We start from the raw sequence: 27,148 nt of genomic DNA on the forward strand, positions 1-27,148 counted from the left end.
TCAAGGTACATTTAGGAAAAGCTTAACAGGAGGCATTCAAGGCTCAAAGCAAGGAGCAGCAAAACCCATGGCAAGATTTCCTCTATCATCCTGGGGCTCATGTGGTGGGTGTGTGAAATAAATGGCTTCTACCTACAGCTCTTCACCTCCTGGCCTTTTTCAGCATACAGACTATGAAGTTCACTGTTTGCAGTCATATCCTGAAGAACAGAGCTGTACTACTGCTGCAAAGTCAGATGACACAGAACCAGCACCAACTTTGTAAAATGCAGTTCAGCCATAGCAAGCCAGGAGTGCAGGGAGGGAGCACACAGGGACTGCAGCCTTCTGCCACTGCAGCACACAGGAGCAGGGAAGGTACCACACCACAGTAACTGGCCAGAGAGATGCTGACAGCCTTGCCTCCCCTGCACCTTCCTACAGGCTCAGGGTTCACACTGCCTCCTCTTGCCCCAGCTCAACCCTTTTGCAGCTCTATGTAGAAAAGCAAGGCTGCAGCACAAGAGCAGGGAGGAAGGAGCTTGAGAGAGAAACAGGGTCAGAACAAGGAACATTTGCTTACAATCTTTATTGAAGTCATACAAAAGTTGCCAAAAAGTGAAAAAATACACTATATACAAAACCATTTTCCTTTGAAGGAGAGGAGTGTCCAAAGCTAAAGAATTATCATACTGTGCTTTCAACTGCAGCCCCTGGTTCTGCTTGTGGCCTTTTCTCTGTCTAAAAGGAAAGAGAAGTATTTGATTTTTAAAAATCAAACACTGCATTACAGCACCAACTCATGCAGCAGTCAGTTTCTTTAATTTCAAGACGTAACCATGCATGCTTTGCTCATCGCCAGAGTCCAGAACTACTCTGAAACAGTAAAAATTGTAGGCCAAGTTAAGGATTTTAAAACCTTTAAACATTCTACTACAGAAATGCTCTGGAGAAGAGCTTCGTGCTGTTGTTCAACCCGAATCACACATGCAGGGCCCCAGCACGTTTCTGTCCCACCCTTTGGCTGCAGGTTGCCAAAGCTGGCATCTTCCCAGCTCACTCAGTGTCAGACACCTCAGTACAACATGCAGCTTGGGAATATTCCCCATCTTGTGGGAAGCCTCTGAAGACCAACAGGCAATAAAGTATATCAGCAACAGATGAAACCATGCACAAAACCATGCCTGAACAGAGGGGGAAGAAAAAAATATATATATATATATGCACAGAGTCCTGACTCAACTGCCCACCTCCTCTTCCATTTTTTCTGCAACCTCATTTCCACTGGGGGCAGCGTCACCACCGCCACCATTGACAGCCGGTTCTGCTTTAGATTTCTTAGCTTCGTTGTCTCCCTGGTGGGTCTCCTCCTCTGGTTTCCTCTGAAGACAAAATTGTTTAGTCTTCACTATGTACAAATTGAAGTATTTTTAGAAAGTTAGCATCTAGATGTCATTGTACATTACTTACTTAAGCTCTACTTGCCAGCTTCAAGAACTTAAGCGTTAGGATTTAACCAAAGCTCTGAAGCACAAACATCTCAACGTATAACCAGAAGGATTATGCAAGTGCCAGTAGCTACAGTGCTGAATTATCCTTATACTTTGACAGGGGAATGAGTTACTGTTGAGCTAGGTAACAGCTAAGTGAATAGAGGCTATTTACAATCACCTGTGTAAAGCAGATCAAAGCTGCTGCTGACAGACTTGAGCTCAAAGCAGGCGGTGTAACACAAGGCAGGCTGTGTCATAACGGTTTGTAATATAAAAACTAAGAGCCCATACAGGACAATTAGCAGTATGAACAACTCTGGAAAATCCCTATACTCTTAAAGGAACCTTGTATTCAACATATCCTGTTCTCTGAGTAAGAGACAGCATGGCTACACACTAGGGCTGGCTTTGCTATTTTTCAAGTTCAATTCTCCATTTCCACTTGGAAAGAAGGGAACCCAACTCAGCCTGGTTGTGTCTTCATCTTAATTTTTCAGTATCTGCAGGCTGCCCCGCTCCTCCTGCAGTTCCTCCAGAGCAGGGCATTTGCTCAGGGGACATCTCCAGAGGGCAAACAATTCAGCCTGCAATTACATCACTGTGGTCAGGCACGGTGCTGAACCATCACCAACACATCTGGAGCTGGGTGGTTCCCACACTGATCACCTCCCAGTGGAAAGGAGTTTTACACAGTTTTTGTTACTACTTTGAAGTGTTCTTCCAGGCTCCATAGTAAAAGCTCTAAGCCAAGAAATCCAACTATAGAGGGCAAAACGCCGATACTCTGACAAGCTGTTTATTCTCTTGGTCATTGCTGGACTCACCTTTTTCCTGACCAGGTGAGAGATGTCTGTAACACACTGAGATGCTCCATCAGCAGCTTTTCTTACTGGAATCTATTAAGGAACAGACACTGACATGTCAATAACAGCAAGCCATAATCCTTAAAGCAGACATGAATTCTCAGCAACTTTCTCTGCCCAACTTACTGTAGAAACAGAGCCGCTGCCTTCACTTTGTGCAAAACCAGATGTAGTTCCAACCTAGAACGGCAGAGAAATAGTTAACAAGCACCTATTGTCACCTATTCACAAAAGGCCAGTACACAGTTTAGGAAGTGGCAGGAAATCCAACTGTGTCTTACTGCATTCTACTTCTGCACTTACATACAGCAGAGACAGAACAAAAGCTCGTTGTACATTGTAAAACTCAAGTCTCACATTTGACTCAGACTTATTGCTTAGAACCCTAACAAATTCGAGTTTAGGTTGGAACAATTAATTTCAATATATTTGCTATTAATCCTATTGTTAGATTTTAACTGCATTAGTTAACTTCTTGCTCTATGTGAAGTCTCAGCTTCTCTCATTACTGGTTTACTTCAAGCCTCGCTAGAAGAACGTTTGGTTCAAAGGAGGACACAGGATGCACTAACCAGAGTTGCTTTCAATGCCAGCTCAGCTACCCTTGCACTCTTTTGAGACTCCTTTGAATCCTCTATCTTTTCTTTGATTTCAGGGAGGAGTCCCTTCAGTTCTTCAATCTCCTTCTCATCTTCGGGGGAACCACTTTCTGCCTTCTTTATTCGTTCAGTAAGCATTGCTGGAATGACAAAGTTACCATGGCAAAGAAAGCCTGAAGGCAAAGCAGCTGTCTCATTACAAACACCACAGAGGCAAGTGCCCACCAACAGATGCTGATGTTGGTATGGCCTGTTAGTGAACATTTGCATTGCAGACTAGTTTTAGGGCAATTTAAAGTTAGTGCTGACCCACAGAAGTCCTTTAGTTAGCGAGGCCATTTTGGAGAACTCACCCATTCTCTTGTCAATGACTTCTACGGATTTACCAAACTGCTGGACTGCCTCATCAAACTGGCTGTTGTAGTGGTAGGCCAGGGCCAGCTGGTAGTGGCTTTCAGCCAGCAAGCGGTCATGAGCTTCCAGGTATTTCTGCTGCAGGGCCAGACAGGCCTGAAACTCCTCTATAGCTTGCACGTAGTTCTCTATAGAAGCAAGACATAAAGTCTTTACAAAGAACATATTTTACATATTTCATTCCACCTGATGTGGTCTGAAAAGAGAACTATTGTGGAATACAGGCTGAGCTCAGTAACAGGATGCTTCCCTGTCGTCAAACGACAGCGCTCACAGTCCAACACTGCTTAGGGTCCACTTCCCCTGCTCCTCTCAAGGGGGCTCTGTGTATTTACAACACAGTAACCTAAGGAGGCTTTCCCAGTTTCTGAAGCTAACCAAATCTCTATGAAACAATGCTGTGTTCTGCTTTAGCCTGATAGTACACCACTTCTAACACAAAGCTTTCTTTTGCTGCTCCAGGAAAGCACGGTACAGCCTCTTTAAGAAACTTCCTTGGGTCCCCCATTAAGAAGTTTATCCTATGGCTGTACTGTTATAATTAGACAAAGTTTAGCTGTTTTCATTTTTAATCACTCCCCAACCTTCTCAGCCTTAAGTCACCTCCACTCATTTTTGAGTATGAAATTAAACATGACAAGATTTAACTTAGCACTTCACACACAACAATTAGCACTACTTACCAGATTCAATGCTGACTTCTCCTAGCTTTAGATGAGCTTGAGCTGCATGAAGCTGAGCTTCTTTTGTTTCTTGCCTAAATCAAGGGAAAAAAGCTGTTTTCAAGTCTTCAGAATATGCAGCATCATGCTACACCACCTCCCAACTGAGGGAGTTTCTCTAGCAAACGTTCAAATTACAGCCTTAGATTTTACCTCTTATAGATGACTTTGGCCAACTCCAGCATGTCCCAGGCTAGCTCAAGATTTCCAATTTCTTCCTCCTCACTTTCCTGTAAAGACCAGAAATGCATAAAATATTAAGCTACTTGGATACATACCACATTAAACAACTTTATGCTTTTAAGCAGAATGCATTTAACCAAGAGATGAACGCTTTGCTGATAAAAGGAAAAATGTGTAAGAGTTCATTATATCAGCTCTCACACTTTGCATGTTGGTATGAAGGTGTTTAAGTGGAACTTAAATTTACACTGTCAGTTGATATGGGCTCCTCTCTCCTCCTGCCCCCAGAAATAACAGGATACTAAGCAGCAATATTCTCCTATCAGCGAGTTTTCCAGTGTGAACTGCTACGTTAAGATAATTCACCAGATTTAAGCAATGTTACATCTGCCACTGGATTCCCAGTCTCTATCACCACTTACTGGACTGAGTGCACTCAAACTAAGTAACCAGACAGCAAGAACTGACAAAGAACTGTTACAATTAACTTCAGTGAGAAACCAAGGCCGGCCTCCCCTCCACCAGGCTGCCTCAATGACCTACAGAGAACAAGCATTTGTTTCAGTGCAGCTGAATAAGCACCAGTTTACAGACAAAAATCCAACGACCCTGATGGCCCTGTTAGCTAACACTGGTTTCACCACACAGAACTTATTTCTTGTACAGGACTTAACAAAATACACATGAGCTTTCATAAACTTAACGATATTCACATGACATTTAGACAGACATCGCATTCAGGAGCACCAACACCAGAGCTCAGCAACCTCACCTTGTCTTCTGCTGCCAATTCGTTCTCCTTGTCATCTTCAGCTTTCTCATTTTCTTTATCTTCGTCTTCAGATTCTTCTGTTTCTGGGAGGAAAGCAGATGAATGAGAACACTTGTTGTCACTGTGCTGCTTCACACGGAGCCAGGCAGAGTATTTTATCCGGCCCTTATCCTTCCAGTGAGAGGTTAGAAGTGTGATTAAGAGCAGCACAGGTAAAATTATTCTCAGCAACAGCCATCTTGCTGAAAACGTTGGGCTCTGTGAACTCAGGTAGCTCCAGGCAACCTCAGCTCACATTTTAAAATTCAACTTCATAATGCCAGCATGGAAACTTACCTAAAATTGTTCTCACTAACACGTGGTGAATTCCCACTGAAGCCGTGGAATCCTGAGCAGCCCTAGAGGTGCTGGTCAGTTGCTGGGATTTCATGCTACAGATAACAAGCATTTTCAGCAAGATAACTGCCAAGCTGTGTACAGATAAGTCTTTCTCAATTCAGGTTCCTCACTTCAGATGTTTACAATGGTATTGATGAACCTGCTGTCATACAGTGGTAACTGGCTTTGATATCATGGGACTTTTGCATCATCTGCTCTACCAGGAATCTTTGAGGTGTGCCCCTAAGGAATCTAATTACTTGAAGAACACCTAATTTGTGCGACTTTAGCTTCAAGTCAACCAATTCACTGTGACCACTGACTAATTCTAGAATAACAGGAGCTTGTTATGGTGATTAGAGAACCTGTGAGCCACTCAGTCCAACTGCCAAGGAGTACACATCAGCCAGAGAGGGCCAAAATAATTAAGTACATGGACAGCCTGACCAAATGTAAAACAGAACAGATGCCGGCCATACACCAGACTAGGATGTTCAAGGGGGTCCTCATACCAACAAGAGTTTGAGCAAAAGGAAGCAGCGTGTACATAAACAGTCCTACGTAGGATGAGGAAGGGTGGGTAACTGTTCTGAGTTTACATTCAGTCACGCTCTGGTCAGACACCTTCCTAGGCAGCTGCTTCAATGCTGTGCTCGCTGCACTGGGCAGTACAAGTCCTTCCAGTATCCAGAGCTATTTGATCTGCAGACCTGCCTCTCTGCAACAAGGCTCTTCCTGTGCAGCTGAGCTAATGATAAGCCAAGTTTCAATTAGCAGCCTATTGATTAACTTGTCCAACAGAAATCCATGGCCTACTAAGGCCATGCAGATACTACTGCAGCAAAGATACAGGTTTTACCAGGCAACTTTAACGCTGTCAACAGCCATAATGATGTGGGGAAGCACAATGGCAGAAAAAGCCAGGTACCTGCAAAACTGCACTAGATGGAAGCAGTGAATCTGCAGGTTCCAAGGCAAATTAGACTTAGGTTCATCAGCCAAATTCTCACTTTCAATTACTGCTAGGAAGACTCGCATAGAAAGTTACTCCCTGCCCTCTGGAAAGCAAATTTATCACTTCATTATATATTCAGCACTTCTTATTTTTCTGCTCCACTGTTTTAAAGTATGGTTATAACCAGAGGCAACTCGTGAGTTATTTGAAGGTTAGTGCATTAAACCCAGACATGCAAGGAACATCCATTCAGTATTCTCCACCAGCCTAGCCTTTACTTACACATTTCACAGCGCTGTAAGTTTGCTTTACAGATTTGCTTTGCAGTTAGTTAAGCGTTAGTCTAAAGAAACTGAGATGATTCTCTATTTCTTGAAACTTTACTGAAACCAGTTACTCAGATATAAAATCCTTCTAAATCCCCTTTTTCCTCGTTTTAAGGCAAACAGAAAATTCTGAATGGAACATTTTACCCACGGTTAGCCAAATCCAGCAAGTCATCCACCCACAAGTACTTTTCTTCTCACTGTTACCTTCTCCCTCTTCCATCTGGTCATCTTTCTCTTCTTTTTCTACCTTAGCACCTTCATTCTCTTCCATCAGGTCATCTTTCTTTTCCTCTTTCTCTACCTTAGCAGCCACTTCAATTTTTTCTCCTGTAACATTAGCTGGATCTTCACCCACTTCAGACATAGGCTCTTTTGAGGAATCCATCTCTTTAGATTCACCTGGTTTCTGTTCCGGAGCCGCCTCCACTGACTCCTTCTCCTCCACCTTCTTTTCAGCTGCTTCTGCTTGTTCTTCTGCAGCTTCTTTCTGCTCTGCCATGACTGCTGCCTGCCCTTCTGCTGCCCCTTCTTGTGACATTGCCTTCTCCTCCACAGCCACTTCTGTCTGCCCTTCTATAGACTCTCCCTTTTCCACAGCTGTCTCAGTTTCTGTTGTTTCTGCTGTTTCTGCCGTCTGCTCTCCTGCCCCTCCCTTCTTTTCTGCAGATGCTTCTGCAGCTTCATCCTCTTCCACAGCTGCCTTCACCTCCTCATCCAACACTTCCTTCATGCTGTTCTTCCCCTCAGTTGCCTCTGCTTCTTCACGTGTGTTCTGCTCTTTTTCCACTGCCTTCTCTTCCACAGCTGCTTCTTCTGTATTCTTTTCCACAGCTGTCTGCTTGTCACGCTCTTCTGAATTTCCTTTCTCCACAGAAGTCCCTGTCTTCTCTTCAGACCCTTCAAGCTTTACCTCCGTATCTGTAACTGCGTCTTCTTTTAGCTTTTCTTCTGTAACATCTTCCATTTCAACGTCCTCTCCTTTGATTTCCTTCTCAGTTAGCACTGAAGACTTCTTCACCTCTTCTTTCTCCCCCATGGCATTATATACCTGTTCTCTTAACTCCTCCCTTGCTTCTTCTACATGATTGAGGAAGCATAAACATTTCTTCGAGTTTAGTGATAAAGACATTAACGGGCACTGATAACACCACCCTCCGACCCTCCAGTGTGTTGGTTTGTCATCAGGTTAGATGGCATTCCATTCCTAAAAGCTCTTTTTTCAGAACACAAGGAATTAGGATGGGATGCAACCAACGTAACTCAAACTAAGCAAACCCCTTCCCCAGACTGCATTATTGCAAGCAGCTGCTCAAGCAGTGTGCAGTTTGCGCTAGCGATTTTAGTCGCAGCTAAGCAAGAGATGCCAGTGTTTTAATAGTCTGGATTACAGGAATTCCTGCATTATCTCCAGCTGCCCAGCACAAAGCAAGTATCGTTCTTGGATATTTTCAATACTGACCTGTCCTGCTACACACACTGTACTGCTACAAGGTTACAAAGCAGTTCAAGTTGACCCTGAAGCTTAAGAAAGCAAGCTTGAATGCAGCGTTTCAGAACACAGACATCTGGTGACCCCTGACACATGCTTAAGCAATAAGTTCATTGCAGGAGTTTTGTTCATCTTTAAGCAAGATAAGAAGACCAAAAAAATCCATTTTGGCTGCAGAAGTTTCAACAGAATGATTCTAACTACCCAGGACACCAATGTACTGACTTAGACCAGTCAGACAAAAGCACAGCTTGTACCTCTGTGACACAGCTGGCAACTTTACATACCATCAACAGCCGGCAACGCAGAGTCATCTTCAGCTTTTTCTCCTTCCTCTTCAACCTGCACCCCTTCTAAGGCATTTCCCAATACACCGTTTTCCATTCTAAAAGAAGGAAGAGATCATTATCACTTGGCTCTCGTAACTACATCGCTTTAACTGTGGAAGCTGCACCACCACAGCACATTCCACCCACAATAATCCTGCCCACCAAGGGACAAAGCCCCACTGCCCCAGCCAGGCTCTGGGTGCCTGAGTGTTACACGCTTCCCTGACACACCAGGTGCTTATTAGATGAAGCTATTTACTAATGTTGCAGATGTCCATACTGCTCTGGAGAAAAACCATCACTGTCTTCTGTGTCTTGGAAGAGCACTGCTACCAAGAAACACTGCTTAAATAGCAGAGAACAAACCACAGTATGTTATCAGATTTCAAAGCAGCATAGCTGTTTTCCACCAGAAGCATTATTCCTAGCACCATTTTTCATTCTCAGTTACCAAAGCTTTAAACCAGTCCCTTCAGGAAGAAGCATACAGTCACTGCTCAGCTCCAAACCAACCCCCTGAAGGAAGCACACCATGCATTCGAGGACAGCCACTGTAAACAAACAACCATTAGCATACCTTGCCAACTCCAGGAGCGATTTTCCATAATAAAAAAAAGCTTCTGCACACTCATCCGCTGTCTCACCGTACTTTTTACCCCTACAAAAGTAACAAAACATTGTTTGCCTGTGCTTCATTGCGAGGATTTGATACCTGAGCTGTACAGACAAAAGCTTCTGGACAGCCGCAGTTTCATGGTTCACTCAGCACTGCGAAGGAAGGATGAAAGCCTCGCTCGCTTACACAGTTGGCTCTCAGAAGCGTCCAGCAGAGCAAGTTAATTAAGAATCCAAGAAGCATCACCCTCAGACTGACTGAGCAAGTGACACAACTGCATCGCTCCCACATGAACAGATCACATCAGAGCCTCACCAGGAGAAAGAAGACATCAGATCCCTTTTCCTCCCTCGGGGACTGCAGCACAAGACGGCACACCCACCATCACGCTGTCCCGCACCTGAGTTAACTTCACAAGCCTGCGCTCCCCTCAGCACCGTAACCACACGCAACCAGCTCAGCCTTCCCCACACCCTGCAGCACAGGTACAAACACCAGGCGCTCCGCTACTCACAGCAAGCTGGCAGCTTCCTGGAAGGCGTTCACGGCAGCCGGGATGTTCCCCATCACCAGGTGCTTCTGTCCCAGCCCAAGCAGCTTCTTGGATTCCGCATCCACGTCCACGCTGCAAAAAGGAGCCCAACGGGGGGCCCTGTGAGCTTCTACGGGTACGAGAGGCGCCGGGCGGGCTGACGCAGCTCGGCCGGATCCGCGGGAGCCGCACGGCGCAGCCCGGAGCGGGGCCTCACCTGTCCGTTCCGTCCGCGGACGTGGAGGGGGCGGCCAGGTCCTCTTCCATCCTGCGCGGGCGGAGCGAGCTGTGAGCGGGACGGGACGCACGAGGGCCGGCCTCGGAACGGCGCCGACGGCCGCGGTAGGGCCGGAAGAGGGCCGGGTGCTGACGGGCGGCCCCGGCCCGGCCGCCCCTCTCAGACAATGGGCGCTTCCCGCCTTCCCGTCGCCCCGCCCCCACCGTTGGCGCCAAACCCCACGGCGGCTCCTGACGGGCTGAGGGCCCCGCGCCACGTGACCGCGCCCTCCCACCGCCCTCCCCTCCGGTCCACCCCGCCCGGGCGGGTCGGGCGGCGTCGGCTGCCCCCAAAAAAGATGGCAGCGGCCGCGCAGGGATCACGTGGTGGCTCCGCGCGAGCCGAGCGGGCCCGGCTGGCCCCGGCGAAGCGGGGCGGCGCGAACCCCCGCGCGGGGGAGGGCGACGGGAAGAGGGCGGCCGGCCCGCCCGGCACCCCCGGCCCCGCTCCCCTCCCCGCCGCGGGGGAGCCCGCCGGCCGCCCGCCGCCGCCTCCGCGGTCGCCCGCACGGAGTCGAAGCGGCCCCTTTCCTCTCGCCGCCCGCCTTGACGCGCCCGGGCCTCCCCGCGCGGCCCTACCTATCCGAGGCGACCGACGCGGGTTCAACGCAGCGTGCGGCGGCCGAAGATTGCATGGAAGCTACGGGAGAGAGGGGCGGCGGCGGCAGAGTGCAGCCCCCTACCCCTCCGGCTGCCTATATACCCCCCAGGACACGCCCCGGCCCGCCTGGCGGCGCGCGCACGCCGTAGGGGGACTACCGCTCCCAGCATGCCGCGCACCCGCACTCTGCGGGGCTCTCAGGGCGCCGCCGCGCGAGGGCCGCTGGGAACTGTAGTCCCACGGGGGAGTCGCCGTCGCGAGGCCGCGCGGCGCGCTGGGAAGTGTAGTGCAGGTGAGGCGGGAAATGCCGTTCCGGCGGGAAATGCCGCTCCGCCGCACTGCCTGCTGGGAACTGCAGTCCCGCAGCGCGGCCGTAAGGCGAGGCAGTGCGCGGCTATGGCCGTCTGCGAACGGCGTCGGGGCTGAGAGTCCTTTACGAAAGGCCCTAAGAAACCCCGCGGCCGTGCCCGTGCCAAAGCAAGCCGGCACCGATCGTCTAACAAGCGGAGAAAACCAAAATAAAGTATCGGTTCCTCTGCTAAGGCCGCAGGTGGGATCACCGTGCAGCTGCGTGTATTCTTAGAGCTCAGCTTGTTCGTACTCCGATGGCAGGGCTGGTCGTGAAGGGCTGAAACGGAACAAAACACCTTCGGTGCAGCCTTCCAGCCCTGCTCGGCCCTGAGCAGCGCTCAGAAAATCAGCAACACAGCAGGCAGGAAAGCAGGGGCGCAGGTAAGGGCCCTGTTGTGGCAGCCCAGGCAGACGTCAGGCACACTGACACGAAGGGCTGCTCCGACAGTTTATTTCTTCATTTATAACTGTACATGCAGGAAAGAGCCGCACCACCTCCCAGAACTCAGACTGCATATCTTTGGTAAAGAGACACAGGACAGCTTCATGGGAAAGGTAGGATGGATTTCTGTAAGGCTTAATAGTATTGAGGCTTTTGGGAGAGGAAGGTCTGAGAGCTATCCATGCTGCAAGCAGTGGAGATGCTTGCCCTGAAGGCCTGCTCCAAGGGCACGCATTTATTCTCCTCAAATCAACAGACAAATTAAAAGAGAAAGAAAAGAGGAGAGAGTTTTAAGTCCCACAGGTATTCCAAAGAGGATAAAAAGCACGCAGCATGGCTGGCAACTTGGGTTTTAACCAATGTTTTATGGACAAAGTGCAACTGCAGCACATTTCACCGTATTCCTTGTATAAAGTATTAATGAAGATACTGAAGCTGATAGCTGAGCAGTTGTTTAGTCTGAAAATGCTTTTCCTTTTTTTTTCCCCACTTATGGTAATAAAGATTTCAAAACCGTTCAGCAGGCAGACGCAAAGCACTGCCCTTGCCTGATAACGATGTTTGGAACTCAATTTAGACTCTCCCACTCTTTATCTAATGCCAAAAGACTTGATGCTCCCCAGGACAAGCTTGCAGTCATTGTAATAAATCACAAACTCTGACATGGAAGCTACAGGATCTCCAGAAAGAAGGTTAATCAAAAGCAGTACATTGTAAGAAAGCCTACTCGGGAAGAAAGGTTTTGTATAGATGGGGCTGGGTGTTTCTTGGACAAATTATGGCACTAATTACTGTGTAGGAAAAGTGTATAGAGGAGCATGTTATTCTAGCACCTTATTTTCAAGTAGTTAATAGGGATCGTTGAAGGGATAATGGGGGTGTCCCGCATCTCTTGGTACTGGCTTTCCATTCACCTGTGAAGTAAGCAGACAGACACATGTCAGAAAGATAAAGATCCATTCTTTCTCTCTTTCAAATTCTAATGGTTTCAACTGGTAAATCTTCATATGTCAAATATCTGGGAGATCTTCTTGAGCTTAATCAAGAGTTGTTCCCTCTACTCCTAAGTCCTCTTCGCAATTCTAGAAAGAAATATTTTTTTGTAGCCTATAGCAAGAGTCTCTCTTCCAGCTTCTTAGGACTGAAGAACCAAATTAAGAGTAGTTAAGCATTTTGCCTGGTAGCCATGACTGAATAACTGCTACAGTGTGCATGCTTCACAGCACTTTGCAGAAGTCAGCACTTTTGCCCATCTTTTCATGACGGAGCTGATGGACTGCCAGTTTAACACATGGATCATACTCTGAAACACCGGTGTCACTGAACTCTTTCCTCGCACTTTTTAATAACACACCAACTATAAGAACATTTTCATGACTAACCAGTTTTTTCCAGCTGTAAAATGGAAATACTGAAACTAACATTTGTTGATAATGAAACAAAGACTTTGGGTGGCCCAATGCAGATGTAGGCACACAGAAGTCTCAGTTTCTATGTCCCAACGTTGAGCACACACACACACAAATTGCATTCCTAGGTGCATGAAGTCCACTGCAAAATCCTCATTTACTGGGGGCCTTAAACAAGTGAGTAGCATCATTCAGCTAAAACTTATACGAAGCACATAATGGCTGAGTAAAAGTCCTGTTAGACACATGATTGATTTTTATACGTGTGATTTTTACACTACTGTGATGTTCGATATCACTCAAAATGTGATGGGGGCAGAGGCAATCACAGGTACTTTCACATCAAGTATCTTCTAGCAAGTCCCTCTATTAGCTTTCAGATTAAATCCCACATTTCAAAGCGACTGGAATCCTTATTTACAAGAACCAGGGGGGTATGAAAATAGTCACCTGGGGGCACTCGAGAGCACAAAACCAGGATGCTACGGTTTAATATTCGGCTGGTGCTCAGTTTAAAATAAAGTTAAGGTGAAATGAAACTGTCAGCTGAAGGCAGTACTTAAAACTGTGGACAACACTATCTTCATGTTTTCTCATATGCTTCTGAGAGCCAACAACTGCAAGTTCCTAGAATTCACGTTTCTTATCTCTCCCACCTCCTCCTGTCCCAGTTACTTTCTCCTGCATATTTTCCCTACTCAGATCAGCTCTTCAGGTATCTGTATTTGTTTGCATGTCAAAACAGCAGCTGCCACGTTGTATACAGCTGTTTCCAGACTACCCCAGGAATCTGAAGGACAAAGGGAGTAAATCAGCAGCGAAGACACTGTAGATCAACAGCAGCTATCAGGAAAGGACAGATTATGTGTACAGCACCACCTCTCCTCCTGTCCTGGCTTGCTAGTCATTCAATTTTGCTTATGTATATTTCTTAGCTTGTGTTTCCAGAAGTTTGGATGTCAGGCTGATACCAGGTATGGCTAAACAATTTCCAGCCTCTATCCTGGTATGATCTGTTCAAATGTAAAACGTCTTGAACTGCCTACATGCAATATAATAGATTCACACCAAACTTAGAGCAAAACAACAAGGTGAAGAGGAGTGGCACAACTATGAAACTCTGTGGTCATGTACCAGCGAGGTAAAGCAAGGGAAAACGGTCTCATCAGTTATGACACTGCCACATCACACTTTGAAATCCAGACACTATAAATTAGATTCATAAAGGAAACGGGCATGAAAGGTTAGACAGGCATTTTAATTCACAGATGATGAAAATTCTTTCTGATGTGCCTGGAAGGGATGGGCTGGAGACAAAAGGCTCCGCTTGAGATCTTACAGCTAGCGTAACATTTCTCATCTCGCCTCTTCCTGTCTTATTATCTGTCAGTATGGCAATATCTTTGAAGCCCAGCTGCATCACACTCACACCTTTATCTAGCTGGATGAGCTAGCACTTTGAACTGTATTTCATCTCTTCTCTGTGTGTCATTGATCTGATCACATCTCCCAGCTAACTAAACCACATGCATTGTTCCTGGATAGTCCGAGCCAGGCTATGTTCAAATGCTTTTTGCAGCTTTGTTACCAAAAAACAACTTTGTTTGCAGCACGAGTAAGAAAACTCTTGAAAGAAACATCCTGTCAGCAGCAGGTGTGTTTGTCACTACCACATTCACACACGAGCAGCTAAGCTGGCAATTTGGTACAAACTCCCAACCCATAAGCAAAGAGAATTTTGATTGCAGGGATGTGGGAATTCATATTTACACACACACAAGTCGTCCTACAGGTAAAAGCATGGCCTTGAAGCTCTCGTAAGCTTTTCTTTTGAAAAATCATTTCAGCTTAGATACCCTGAAAAGAGGTAATGCTGTAACTCATACGTAGTTCTGACAGGATACAGAAAAAGAAAACTACAGAAAGCCCACATTGTGGCCACGTGCACATAGTCAGAAGTAATAGAGAGTGAGGATTTTACCGTAAGCATTGGCACAATGTAACGCCAGTTTTTATTCAGGCTTCCAATATGGCTCATCTCCTCTTCTGTGAGACTGAAATCAAACACCTAAGAACAAAAGCAAGAGCCTTAGTTCAGTAACCGTAACTTTTCATATTGAATTCTGTTGAATTTTGCCTCTTGGTTTTGTTTCCTTTAGAAGCCACAAACATCCCCCTGGGTCATGAATTTCTGCAGAGTGAAATTCCACCCCTCAGCAATCCAGGACAGAACGTATCAGCAGCAGTGACACACTGAACTATTTCAGCATTTAATTTCAGGTGACAGTTAAGAACCAGAGGCAACATGCACACAATCAAATTAAGCTGCAGTTGCATAATATTTCTTTTTTGTTTTCAAAAAATACAACCTACAAGCCATATTAGAATTGCCAAATCCTAGCATTGGTTAAAACCCAATGAAAAGTACTGCCAGTTGTTACATTTCAGACACCTTAAGAATCTTTGACTTTGGTAAAAGTCCTGGCCTTGAGCAGAAGGAATTTACACACAGCTCTGAACAATGGAAGTTCTGCACCTGTAAAAACCCTGGCTTCTAACAGCATTACTTTGTGTTCACTTTATAAATATGAAGTTGCAAGTAAATAAATTTCACCAGAAACGCTGAAACAAAAGCTTAAAAATGGAAGTGTTCATATCCTTGCCAATTCTAAACCACCACCAATACTGCACAGCTCTCTTTCACAAAAATGAAGAACAGTGGGACTGTTCTTCCAAATGTTCCCTCTAAACCTTGCCTGACTGCGGCGTTCAACTGGAGTTTTTTTGCACTTTCTAGCAGCATACTGCATCTCAGACTTTGGTTTAATGGAATTAACAGCTGCAGAAACAAATCCTTGCTTAAAAACAAGCATGCAACCTGCCAGTCTGTCTGATTAAGGGATGAAAAAAAAAAATCACAGGAGGTGATTCAGAGACCCACCGAATTACTGCAAGTCAATGTTCCACTAATTTCTGTACACAAATGCACGATGTTGCTTGAAACTTTTTTGTTTTCCTAACATCTTTAACTTCCCTCCTATGCACACACATACTTTGAGTGGTATGAAGCACGTGCCTCAGACTGTTGTAGCAGGACAGTATGTTACTCACATGAAAGGACATTGCTGAGACTCCCCATCTCTGTCTGAGCTTACCTGGAGATTCTGCAGGATGCGAGCAGGAGTGACGCTTTTGGGAATCGTCACCACTTTACGCTGCGCTTGCCATCTGTGGGGAGGGAAGAGCGAGATTTTCTATGCATGCTGCCCAAGAATCCTGACATTTATTTTGGCTCAACAATTATCAGTGGCAGCAGAGACGGCACTTATGGTTTCTGCAAACAGAATACCCTGAAGAAGACCAACATAGTATTGTATCAGGATGTAGCAAAAGAGCGGCCACCAGACAACTGATGAAAGGAAGATGTCCATTTGAACAAGCAAACAGTTTTCAGGTGTTGAGCCACAAACCCAAGAAATAGAAAAATGTACATAACAGTTTTACATCAATTCTATCATGACCACCAAAAAACAGTAAAACACACAACACCCCCAAGTGATTTTCTGGTGACTTGAGAACAAAGCCTTCAGTGTGTTCAGCTGGCAGGGTAACTTACTGCTGCCCAAGATTGTTCTAGATACAAAGCCAAACAAAATAATGAGGATAGAAACCCAATGCTACTTGACAAAGTGCTGATCACATTCTGCATATCACTCAACCACCCTGTTTCTCAGGACAGCTTCTGTTACTTGAGCACAAAGCAGCAAACAGTTCTTCACTGTGAAAGAAGGTAAGTCCCTTCCACAGTCTCTTCCTTAGAGCTCTTTTAAATGCAGTAGCAGGAGCTGTAAGGTTCAAGCAACTGGCCACATGCAAATCTAAAACAAGCAGCAGTTGGGTTTGCTTTTGGGCTTTAGCACTTTCTGATTCTAGCTCCCCACTTAACAGGGGAAAAAACACATATCCTAAAGTAGATGCCTTCGAGCTTTTGTATTCTGCTTTATTTAAGGCCAGGTCCCAGATGCCACCCTCTCTCAAATGTTACCTGAGGATGATCTGTGCAGGTGACTTCTTGTATTTTTCTGCCAGTTTTTTGATCCCAGGTTCCTCCAGAAGCACAGGCTCATCTGGGTGTTTCCACATGCGATCAGGAGAACCCAGGGGACTGTAGGCAGTAACAACCAGCCCTCGTTTCTGGCAGTGAGCTATCAGCTCATTCTGGGCTAGGTAAGGATGACATTCTACCTATTAAAATGACCGACAAAGAATGGCTAAAGAAAAATTATCAATACAGAGCTCTAAATAAACAGGAGGTGAAAAGCTCAGCAGAATCAAACACATCACAAGAGGTCATTGCAGGTTCTGGAAAACCTTATGAGGCTGAAACTACAAGGAAGATGAAAACTGGCATGGTAGCCTAAGATTCTAGTAAAAGAAAAACAGATTGGTTAACCTTACAGTGCTGGATTTATCTCCATGTATCCCACACATCATCCAACGAGCAAGGGAGCTCTATAGGAGGGATTTAAGTTAGTCCCTCAATCTTTTTTTTTCCTGTAGACTAAATTGATCATCAGAGGAAGAAACAAACTTTTCTGCAGAAGAGTTGTCAACTAAATAGGTGTAATGGCCACGATCATGGATAGAGGCCTTTTTCCCATTTAATTCACCTGTCTGGAAGGACTCTCTGTGTGACTCCTGCACGCATGGATATACTCCTCCCTGTAGAACAGAAGCTGCACTCCTTGTATTAATCAGGCAGCATTGGTTTTCTTCACTCCCATGGAAAACCAGGAAGGTACACCTCGTCCTCATCTCCTCCATTCATCTTACCTGAAGCACAGCTGGTTTGACAGTAGCCACACTTAATACATCATCAATCTGACGACTGTTGAAGTTTGACAGCCCAATGGCTTTCGCAAGACCTTTTTCTACCAGCTTCTCCATAGCCTTCCAGGTATCCTTGTAGTCAGTGTAGTCATAACGCATCGTGCCATCAGGATTCTTTGGGAAGAGATTGTCCCCTCGTCTGCAGCATGAAAGGCAAAGTGTAAATACGCAAGGCACGCGATCTCTATTATAGTAGATCTTCACTTAAAGAAACTTTATTCAAAGTACTCGTAAGAATACCTAAGCTTATGCACAGTTTGGAAGCTGGAGTACAAACTGAGCAAATTTCTCTCCTAAATTCCACGATGAAGACTCAGCCTACAAGAAATTATTTTACACACAGTCTTTCCTACGTAAACTTGTGATATAGTACTTGAAACCTCTTACCTATAGCACACTGCTTGCCTGCAGTGACTACACAAAAAAGTTCAGCCACTGCCTGTGTAACAACAGCCCTTTGATCATAGTGAGGTTGATTAGAGCTGCAACCCAGAAAGTAGTTTGGTTGTTCAGTTTGTTTTTGAGGAAGGACCGATAGCCTGTTTGGAGCTGTTACCAAAGGGATCTTGGTTTAAGAGCTATGTAGCAGAGACTGAGTGCAAAGCAGCCTGGTATTCCCACTCTTTGGATTCTGCAGCAGTGTCAGCACTGGTGCAAGCTCTGGTTTTCAGAGAAGTCTAAACATGTACATGTCGCTTGTAGGATGGGTGTGCTTCCAGTTAGTCATACCAACTCAATAAAAGACAAACCAACTAAGCACCCAGAGCCACACACAGGAAGGAGCTGGTTGTGTCAGGTGACAGCAGCACACTACCTGAGGCCTGTGAGGCCTCTGAGCAGCTCATGCTCAGAGAGGTGCCAGCGCTGCCTCATGGCCACTGCACAACACTGCCAGCCCAGATCTTGAGACTGTCTCATGTTGCTCTAGCTAAGCAGTGAATGTCGTGCAACAGCAGCTGAGGACCCCGCTCTTGTACACATCATTTTTGTTTGTACATCTATCCATCTGGTAATCATATGAGCCCTCAACCTTGAAAAGTAGTCTCATATGTCAAGAGTAGAAAATGTATCTCTCACTTAATACACGAGACCTAGGGTACTGTGATTCCCATCTGGAAGTCCATGTTAATTTCCATTTAAATAACATCTTCTGCAACATTCCCAGCCCAGTAGGCACTGCAGGTAATCAGGCACTAAAACAGTACAAGTAGAGCTAACAGAAAACTGAGAGTGCACTTCTATTGATGAGAAAGGGTGAAGATCTGAACATTAATTTTGCCAACATTTGCCACAACAGCGGCAGTTCAAATAACAATACCTACACAGACATCATTACTTGTGTTCCGTGCTATTATCAAAGCAACCTTCAAATGTTTTTGTCCAAACAACTGTAAAACAAACCTCTTTCAAAATAGGGGGAATTTTTCATAGCAGTTCTTCCTCCAGACCAGCCCTGCTAGAAAACACTTCCTCATTCTGTTGTGATGAGGGACACATTTAGAACTGGAGTGTCTTTCATGAATGTTGTATGCTTGGAAAAATTCAGTTCATATGACTAGAAGGGGAAAAATGTTCTAAGGTTGTAAAATAGGCTGAAGCCCTCCGAGTCTGACAGGGTTTCTCCTGGTAAGTGAAGTGTCCATGCAAACAGCTGGGAAGGAATTTTTTTTCTCTTCTTTTTACTGATTGTTGAAACAGGAAAGAAAAAAAACCAACAGTATCCATGACTACAAGAAAACAAAGCAATGATCACTGCTTCTGGCAGGATTGTAGGATACACGGAACTAGCATTTAATTTCCCCTATTTCCTCAAATCTTAGGATGACTGCAGTTCAAGTGTCATAAGAGGCCATTTTCATTTCCTTCTTACAGACTCCATGACACTGCATGTGCTCAGTTCCAGTACAGTTAATAACTATCAGTGAAAGGTGTTGTCCTCTTTACAAAGTACTTCATTTTCATTTCATAGATAAGTACAACAAATTCCCAGCCAACTCAAAGAAGAATAATTAAATAGGAACAATAGTTTCTGTGGATGAATGTATCAAATACGAATGAATGCACTGGTTTCAGGTAGAGAGGGGTCTGTATCCATCTGTTGGGCTACAATATAAACCACCCACAAAAGCATCCTGCAGGTAGCTTACACTGGAAGGAAGACACAAATCAGAAAGAAGCTGCTTAGGACAGAATGCCAACCACTTATGTAAAACTGGGGCTTCTGCATCCTGTGCCCTCTGCAGGCTGAACTTACTCAAAGGCATGGGGCCAGTGCATGAGGTACAGATCCAGGTAATCCAGTTTCAAATCTGCAAGTGTTTTTCTTAGTGCTGGCTCAACATCTTCTGGGTGGTGCTTGGTATTCCACAGCTTTGATGTTACGAACACGTCCTCCCTTTTAATAACCTTTAAGAAAGGGAGGAGAGCACAATTTACCAGAGAGAGCTGAGACAGAACAGCAGCAATTCCCCAAATATCTTTACAAGTTTAAATAAGTTAACGTGTGGAACCTACAAATTAAACCTTTCAGAAACGTGCTAGATGGAGAAAAGGGAAATACACACATATGCGAGCCCATCCCCAAATACATCAAACGCTGAGCAATTCCCTACAGGTTCTGACACAACAAAGCAACCCCTCCACACACTGCAAACAAATTCAAGAGTTAAAGCCACTACTCAGCATAAATGAAAGATTACTGGTTTATTCACGTGTACGTTTTGCAGTTTCTGTTAAACAATTCACAGTCAAGGCACAGTCAGCTCACTTGCCACGTTCATCACGTTATGAACCGAGAATGTTTCTCGAAGGACGTGGGAAAATAAACAAGCAGTTTCCCCAAACCTCTGCACTTGAATTTCTAAGTTCCGGGAGGAATGCAGCAAGAACTGAATGTCTCATATCAGAAGGATAAGACCCAGAAATTGAATCAAATAGAAATATGGGTATTTAGGAAGCGTGAAATGTGAAATGGAGATCATGTCTGACACGCTGAAGTCATCAGAAGGCATCTCTTATTGACCAAAATACACTCAAGTCGACTGTATATAGGAATGATGAATTCCTTCATTTCTCTCCTCCAGCCATTCAGATATTTGTGGATCACGTATCAGCTGTTGTGTTCAACAAGCAAAGTGTTCTAAAAATTCTTTAGTTAGCTAATACAAACTGAGTAAAAATAGTCCTATGCTTCTCCATAGTAGCTGCCAGTATCTAAAGGGTGCAAAGGAATCCCTGGGGCAAGCTGAAAGCAGCCTCTCTGCAGCTAAGCACCTAACAAAGAGATTGCCCCACAGCAATGGGCAGAGGACCAGAGAAGAAACACAAGAACTTTCATTCCAGGGGCTCTGAGGCCATACGCATAATTCTTCTGGGCCCTCGGGCAAACAGGAGCAAAAGGATGACTTGAAGATTTCACCTGAGATAATTCATAGGAATGTCAGTTACATTCCATTACGGCCATGAAGCTCAGTGCAGGCCCTAGAGTCACGGCTACCAAACCTTCAGATGCAGCCACTGTTTAAAAAAATCAGCAGTCACTGAATTTGCTGCAGCTACCCAGCACTGCACAACACTCTGAACTGGTAAAGTAAACTCTCACCTATTTTCTGTTATAACTGTTGATTCTGGCAACCTCTCTTTTTTTGAATCCATGAATTAGCTGTTGGATGGGGAGGTGTTTATCTGGGAATTCAAAAAAGGCATTTTCTCTAAGCTTCCTTGCAAATATTCCAGGCAATCATTCCTCCTCCCGACAGCCAGGATGATTCCAGAGTAGAGAAAGCCCTCTTTCATGCCTGCCCTGGTTAATAACAAACAGCTGGGACCAGAAGGAAAAGCCACAGACATTCAGTCTGCTCTTTCGGGTCACATCTGTAAATTCTGATACAACATACAGCCACGGGGTTGTTGTGTTTTTACCTTGTTGGGCCCGAGGCATTCCTGGAAAGCATCGCCGATCTCTGCTTCATTGCTGTAAGCTGCTGCACAGTCAATGTGGCGATAACCCACGCTTAGGGCATATTTCACTGCTTCTTTCACCTGTAATCACAAACAGATTACCAAGTACGACCAGTGGCAAGGAACACAACTGAAACAAATTGCTGAGGACTTAATGAGCAACACTGCCAAAGTATAGAGCTATAGAAGCCCAGGCAGAATAGGTAAGAGTGCCCTATGGCACAGCCTTTGTGAGCAAAGAGCCAGGTGCTAGCAGACACTCCAAGAGTAAGGTGAGAATGGACCATGCATGCAGGGCAAGCATGGAAGAACTTACTGCACAGAATGGAAATTCATTCTTGGCTATAGCTGCCACGCGTTTGTTACATATGAGAGGAGCTGTAAGAAACAATTTTCAAACAAATATTTATCAAGACAGTCGCAGTGGAACTAAGCGGCCAAGCAATCAACGTTAGCCAAGCTTGAAAGGTACAAGCTCTCCCCTAGTAAAAGGAAAGCCAGGTTTCTAATTTTGTAACTTCCAGAGCTCAGGTTTGGTTCAACTATTTACCTTCTAAGATAAGGCCACTTTATGGCACATTTTTCTTCTGTGTCTTGTTCTCACTGATTGAGCAACAGCAGTCACTATACTGGTGGTTATTAACCCATGGCCTGCACGAATCTCCTGCTGGTGCTCAACTTCACATTTTGATTTACACACTTCTGACAAAGAAGGTGCTGCCACCAGCCAGAATGGCTGGAACCAAGGCACCATGCTTTGCATGTGTTTCTGCTATTGAAAGCTCTAACGAAGCAGAAGTACAAAGTATATAGTCACATGCTGGCATTAGATACGGAGCAAGGCTAGAAAACAAAGAGGGAAACACAGAATGGCATCTCATCCAGGATGTGTAAGTGGCTTTTGAGTAGAGGTTTTCAATGAAAATTGTAAATATCTGATTGTGTAAGCATGAAGAAATTACTCTTGTGTCACCATCTCCCTTTAAACAGACAGAGCATTAAGTGAAATCCATTCTATTTAACTTCCAGTGGTCGGTATGCACACATTCTCTGTTCACCTCTTAAGTGCTACAGTCAGAGCACACCTCTGTACAAGGATTTCTATACACTGCTCTTCCCAGACCTGTCTCCAGTCTCGTGAGACTGATGGAGATTAAGTTGCTCTTTGTCTGAGGCTTGATGCGATAGGGCACTAATCTAGTTAGAGATATTAAAAACATGTCAACAAGGGCTGGAGCCTGATTGCTTTCTTTCAGCTCAAGTACCAGCATTTCCAATTTTAAAGCTAACAAAGTGATTAAAATCAAGTACAGACTCTTGCTTTCAGATACAACTAGAAAGGGGGGAATGAAATGTGAAAGAGATCTCTCTTCTGCTGGTGAATTTCATTTGCTTTTCATGTCAAGAACTGCAGTAAAAGCAGACACAGGATATTCTGACTACATACTTTGGCATTTTGAGAGGAAAAGTGGAACTCAGACTAGTTGCCCTTAGCCAGAATGACAAAGCACTTCTACTACAGCAGTGAAATCAGCTCTTCCTTTCTCTGGCAGGATGTATTTACAGTCCTTCTTTCACTTTGACATTTCTCAGAAGGTTACTGGGAAGTCAAGGTCACAAGAACTCTGAAATCACTTGGGACAGACTAAAGGCTTTTAAAGCTGAATATCCCCCCTCCATAAAGGCGGAAGTCAAGGGGAAGAAGCACGCTCGGTTTAATTTGGGGTGTGCCCACCCTCCTTTTTATTTTTGAAAGCATAGCAGAAAGGAAAGGGAAACCAGCATGGGGTTCTTCTGAACTAATCTCTCATTTCCTCTATCACGTATTGGTTTTTATTTTATAAATCCGAGCAGGAACAAAATTTGCCATAAAACTTTATGGCACCGCTTGCAGAAAACCAGGGGCAAGGCACTCCAAATGCCTCTGGAAAGTGATAAAAATAGAGGCCATATTTCAGTATCAGCATTTTCATCTATTTCTAGCATTGAAAAACTAGAACCACTCACATAACTACGGTTTGGATCTGGGCACAATTTTCACTCGTGCAAACTATTCTCAGTCTACTCAGACATTCCAATCTGAACTGAGAAGTCCTGTTCCATGCAAAAGGCAGATAATCAAGAGCAAGTGTACAAATAAGAACTTCTTTGAGGCAATTAACTAATAGAAGGATGTGAGTGTAAGAAGAGCACTTTGTTTCAAGAGAAAGTTTTTGTATTCTTGACATGCAGGTACATGCATTTCCTGGGGTGGGGAAGACTCAGCATAATGCTGAGATTCAAATGCCTCAGGATATTTTGTGTTGTATGGTAATAACAGCCAGAGGATCCTTTCAGCTTTCCTTTAGTGCAGCCTGTGGAAGGAGCAATTACTGAATTAATTTTCCTTTCGTTGGTTGAGTCAGACAGCTTAAGTAAAAACAGATCATCAGGCCACGTGATATTCAGGTGCAGCATGACCAAACGGTTTGCTGCAAAGGAAGGAACTCAGACCACCATATGAATGGTAGCTTGCAGTTCCCCAAAGCAGCAAGTTATGCCTCCTATACTTTGGATATATAATCCAAGTTCTTCCCTCAATATATCCCAGTAGTAGAGAATTTGTGCTCCCACGTGCAGGATAGGATTCTCTAGATACTCTGGCAAGGTTTTCAGGACCTAAGCAGTCTCCTCCACAACTGCAGTGCTGTCACAAGATGCCCCGCCTGACTGGTTTTCTGAGGTATGCATTTCCTCTTCTGGCTTTCCTGAACTTTCACACAGAAATACAGCCCCCCTCAGCCCCACATCTCCTGTCCCAACAGAGCCAGCCTCTGTCACAGCACAAGGCCGTTCCATCCTCCAGGCTGGACGTGTGGCCCACTTGTGAGAAGAAAACATTAAAGGATTACAGCTCCAGTGCTAACAGTCCGTGCCACTGATATTCCTGATGCTCCAGTCTCAAAAGACTTTTGTCTTTGGACCCATTCATGCTACTGCTCAGAAGCTTTTGTACTGTATTCACTTCCACTCAATAGCTCTCCATCATGTTCCTATGGTAACATCTAAAACAAATTTCTCTTCTTAGCATTTGATCATGTAAAGCAAAAAAACTTAATGCTATTCTGAATTATCTCCTGTTATTCTAAATAATCTCTAATAGATTCACTAGTTCTTTTACCCTCTGACCTCACCTTCTATGAATCTGGGGCTGCAATGGTACCTTTGTCCTGGATTGCTGAGATCTGGCTTCAAGTTGAAGGATTCTTTAGGATCAGGAATTATAATGGCAATGATAAAGAAATTAATCAATAGAGTGAGGTCAAGACTGAAAAACAGCTTGGCAAAGAAAATAACTGCAACCTGCAAAATATTTACTTGAAATAATTTAAAAGCAATCTGCTTCCTCTCTTGCTCCTAATTAAGCCCTTGTACAAAAGGGACTTTGATAAGTAGGGTGTATTTGGGAGTCGGCTGCATCGAATACAAAGATGATTCTGCCTGTGTGGGTCTTTGGCCCTTGGTCTTTAATTCACAATCAGTTCTCTCCCTGTACTCCATCACACCCTTTCAGAAGTAAACCATTCGGATGCTCTGCCAAATTGCTACTGCTTCTGAATCTGATAAATGTCCATTAAAAATGAAAAGGATGCAAACAATTTCCAAGAGTGATAAACAGGAACTTATTTATTCCATAGGAATAGCAGCATCTTCTGTAACTCTGGCTATTTTATACATTTTCTAGATTATGCCTTCAATACACTCAAGGAACACACCTTTGAAGGCAGTAATTGTTCCACAGTCGTGACCCCCATTCACTTCCGTTGGACCCCAGGTAGATCTAAGTAGCAGATCCCTGCTGGCTTCAGCTGCTGGCAGTGCTGCTTACGATTGCAAAATCTACCTGAGATAGGCTTATATTAAGCACAAGCAGGATCTTTCTTGGCTGTAAGACTTCACTTTCCTTAGGACAGTTAGTGCACAAAGTAACACGCTGATATTTTGTTTGTTTAGTTTCAGGCATTTGTTTTAGTACAATGCACATTAAACTACCTTGGGTCTGCAGAAATTCATCCACTACATTCTTGCTTATTAATAAATGTAATGCAGCTGGCAGCTGATGTGACAGAGCTGAACGTTCACTCTCATCCTCATTTAGCAAGCTGACAGAGAGCTCACACTGCCTTGGGTTCCACATCATTACAGCTTCCGTTCCAAACAGAACCACTGTCCTGACAATTGTTTGGGCAGGAAACATAGTCAGAAGGTGACTCTGAATAGATGTAATTTTTATAGCTTGTTTCCCACCTTTTCCTCCAGCTGGCAAGAAAGAATAGCACAAGGGCTCATCTCAAGAAGGCCTTCTGAACTTTCCATCTGTCACAGGCACGGTTTCACCTGACTTACTCCTGTAACTATCATGAAGCTAACATGAAAGCATAAGCAAGATACATGTTTACTGACATGCAGTGGTACACAAAGTCCAAAAGGCATTAAAAGAAGAATACCAATTAAGAAATCCTCCAAAGAAGACGACACTCCTGCTGGACTCTGTGTATACCTGCTGTGAAAGACAAGGTCTGCCCTCGGAATTTATCTTTTAACTAAATCAAAAAGAAAGGAAAAGACAGACAAGGGAAAGTATTACAACAGGAGGCACAGTCCACAGCATGCAAACATTCCTACAGACAGTCTGCAATAAAACACAGACTTGTTTCCAAGTCTGCCATTTGCCATTTCATTGAATTTAGAAATAGAGTGGCTCTCTAATGACGCGTTAGCCATCACAGCCTAAAAGGAAGGTGACCCAAACAAGTTCTGAGTTCTGCTGCTAAACACAGACAGACCACACAAATAAGACTTACTGCAACAACTAGAGCTCTTGCCTCCCAAAATAATCCTTTCAACTGAGTCACCAGATCAAGCCAGAGGGATGCCTGGTCAGACTGCAGCCTAAAGATTACAAAGGCAGGCACCATACTGTAACTACAGCACTAATTGGTTTCTTCCTGGATTCATCTCCCAGAGCACCACTGCCTGAGGTCTGGTTTAATGAATCTTAAGGGATCTACTACTGCTGCTGCTGCTGCCTTAAAGCCTCTCATATGCATCTCAGTCTTGCTTCTGTGGACCTATGACTAAACCCATGCAAGTACAGGATCCAGGTCTCAGACCCAGGATCTTCAGAAGAAGTGTACAAAATGCAAACAGCAGGTGAGAGCACACGATGCTAATGTGTGCTTTGTTCCCTACTTACTTGGCCAGGTTCACTTTTCCAGGTTCCCAGTCCTATGAGAGGGATCTTCTGCCCATTGTAGAGTGCAGCGAAGTCACATCCTGCAGACATTTTTGCTTCAAGAAGAAAAAGAGCAAATTGAGTTTTTGCAGCAATTCAGTAGATTACATAAAATGTCCTTTTCTATACAAGAGTAAATAAATAAAATCACAGGTCTTGATAATGCTTTAGTTATTACACTGGAACAAAGCTGAAGCAAGGTCTTCACAACTTCTAGTGGTAAAAACCAGACCTATAACGTTATAGCTATAAAAGAGACCAGAAAGAAAGGCTCTTTATTCCTATTCTTTT

The 27,148-nt window shown here is 44.7% G+C and overlaps 2 protein-coding genes across 2 annotated transcripts; both read right to left on the bottom strand.

The window, feature by feature from the left end:
• Positions 1-630: 630 nt before the first annotated feature.
• NASP (nuclear autoantigenic sperm protein) lies at positions 631-10,564 on the bottom strand (the record flags this gene model as incomplete). The annotated part of the gene is made up of 15 exons (XM_079536029.1): positions 631-720; positions 1,230-1,361; positions 2,297-2,368; positions 2,462-2,515; positions 2,908-3,074; positions 3,288-3,476; positions 4,032-4,105; positions 4,224-4,300; positions 5,026-5,108; positions 6,892-7,764; positions 8,464-8,561; positions 9,083-9,163; positions 9,636-9,746; positions 9,871-9,921; positions 10,509-10,564. 15 exons carry the CDS (start codon positions 10,562-10,564, stop codon positions 667-669), a joined length of 2,172 nt encoding a protein of 723 aa, XP_079392155.1. The 3' UTR covers positions 631-666.
• A 1,607-nt stretch (positions 10,565-12,171) lies between these two features.
• AKR1A1 (aldo-keto reductase family 1 member A1) lies at positions 12,172-26,908 on the bottom strand (the record flags this gene model as incomplete). The annotated part of the gene is made up of 8 exons (XM_079536138.1): positions 12,172-12,237; positions 14,714-14,800; positions 15,888-15,960; positions 16,778-16,977; positions 17,566-17,761; positions 19,877-20,028; positions 21,544-21,663; positions 26,819-26,908. 8 exons carry the CDS (start codon positions 26,906-26,908, stop codon positions 12,172-12,174), a joined length of 984 nt encoding a protein of 327 aa, XP_079392264.1.
• Between the last annotated feature and the right edge of the window lie 240 nt (positions 26,909-27,148).

This window comes from Tetrao urogallus (assembly GCF_951394365.1).
Source record: "Tetrao urogallus genome assembly, chromosome: 5".
Classification (NCBI taxonomy): domain Eukaryota; kingdom Metazoa; phylum Chordata; class Aves; order Galliformes; family Phasianidae; genus Tetrao; species Tetrao urogallus.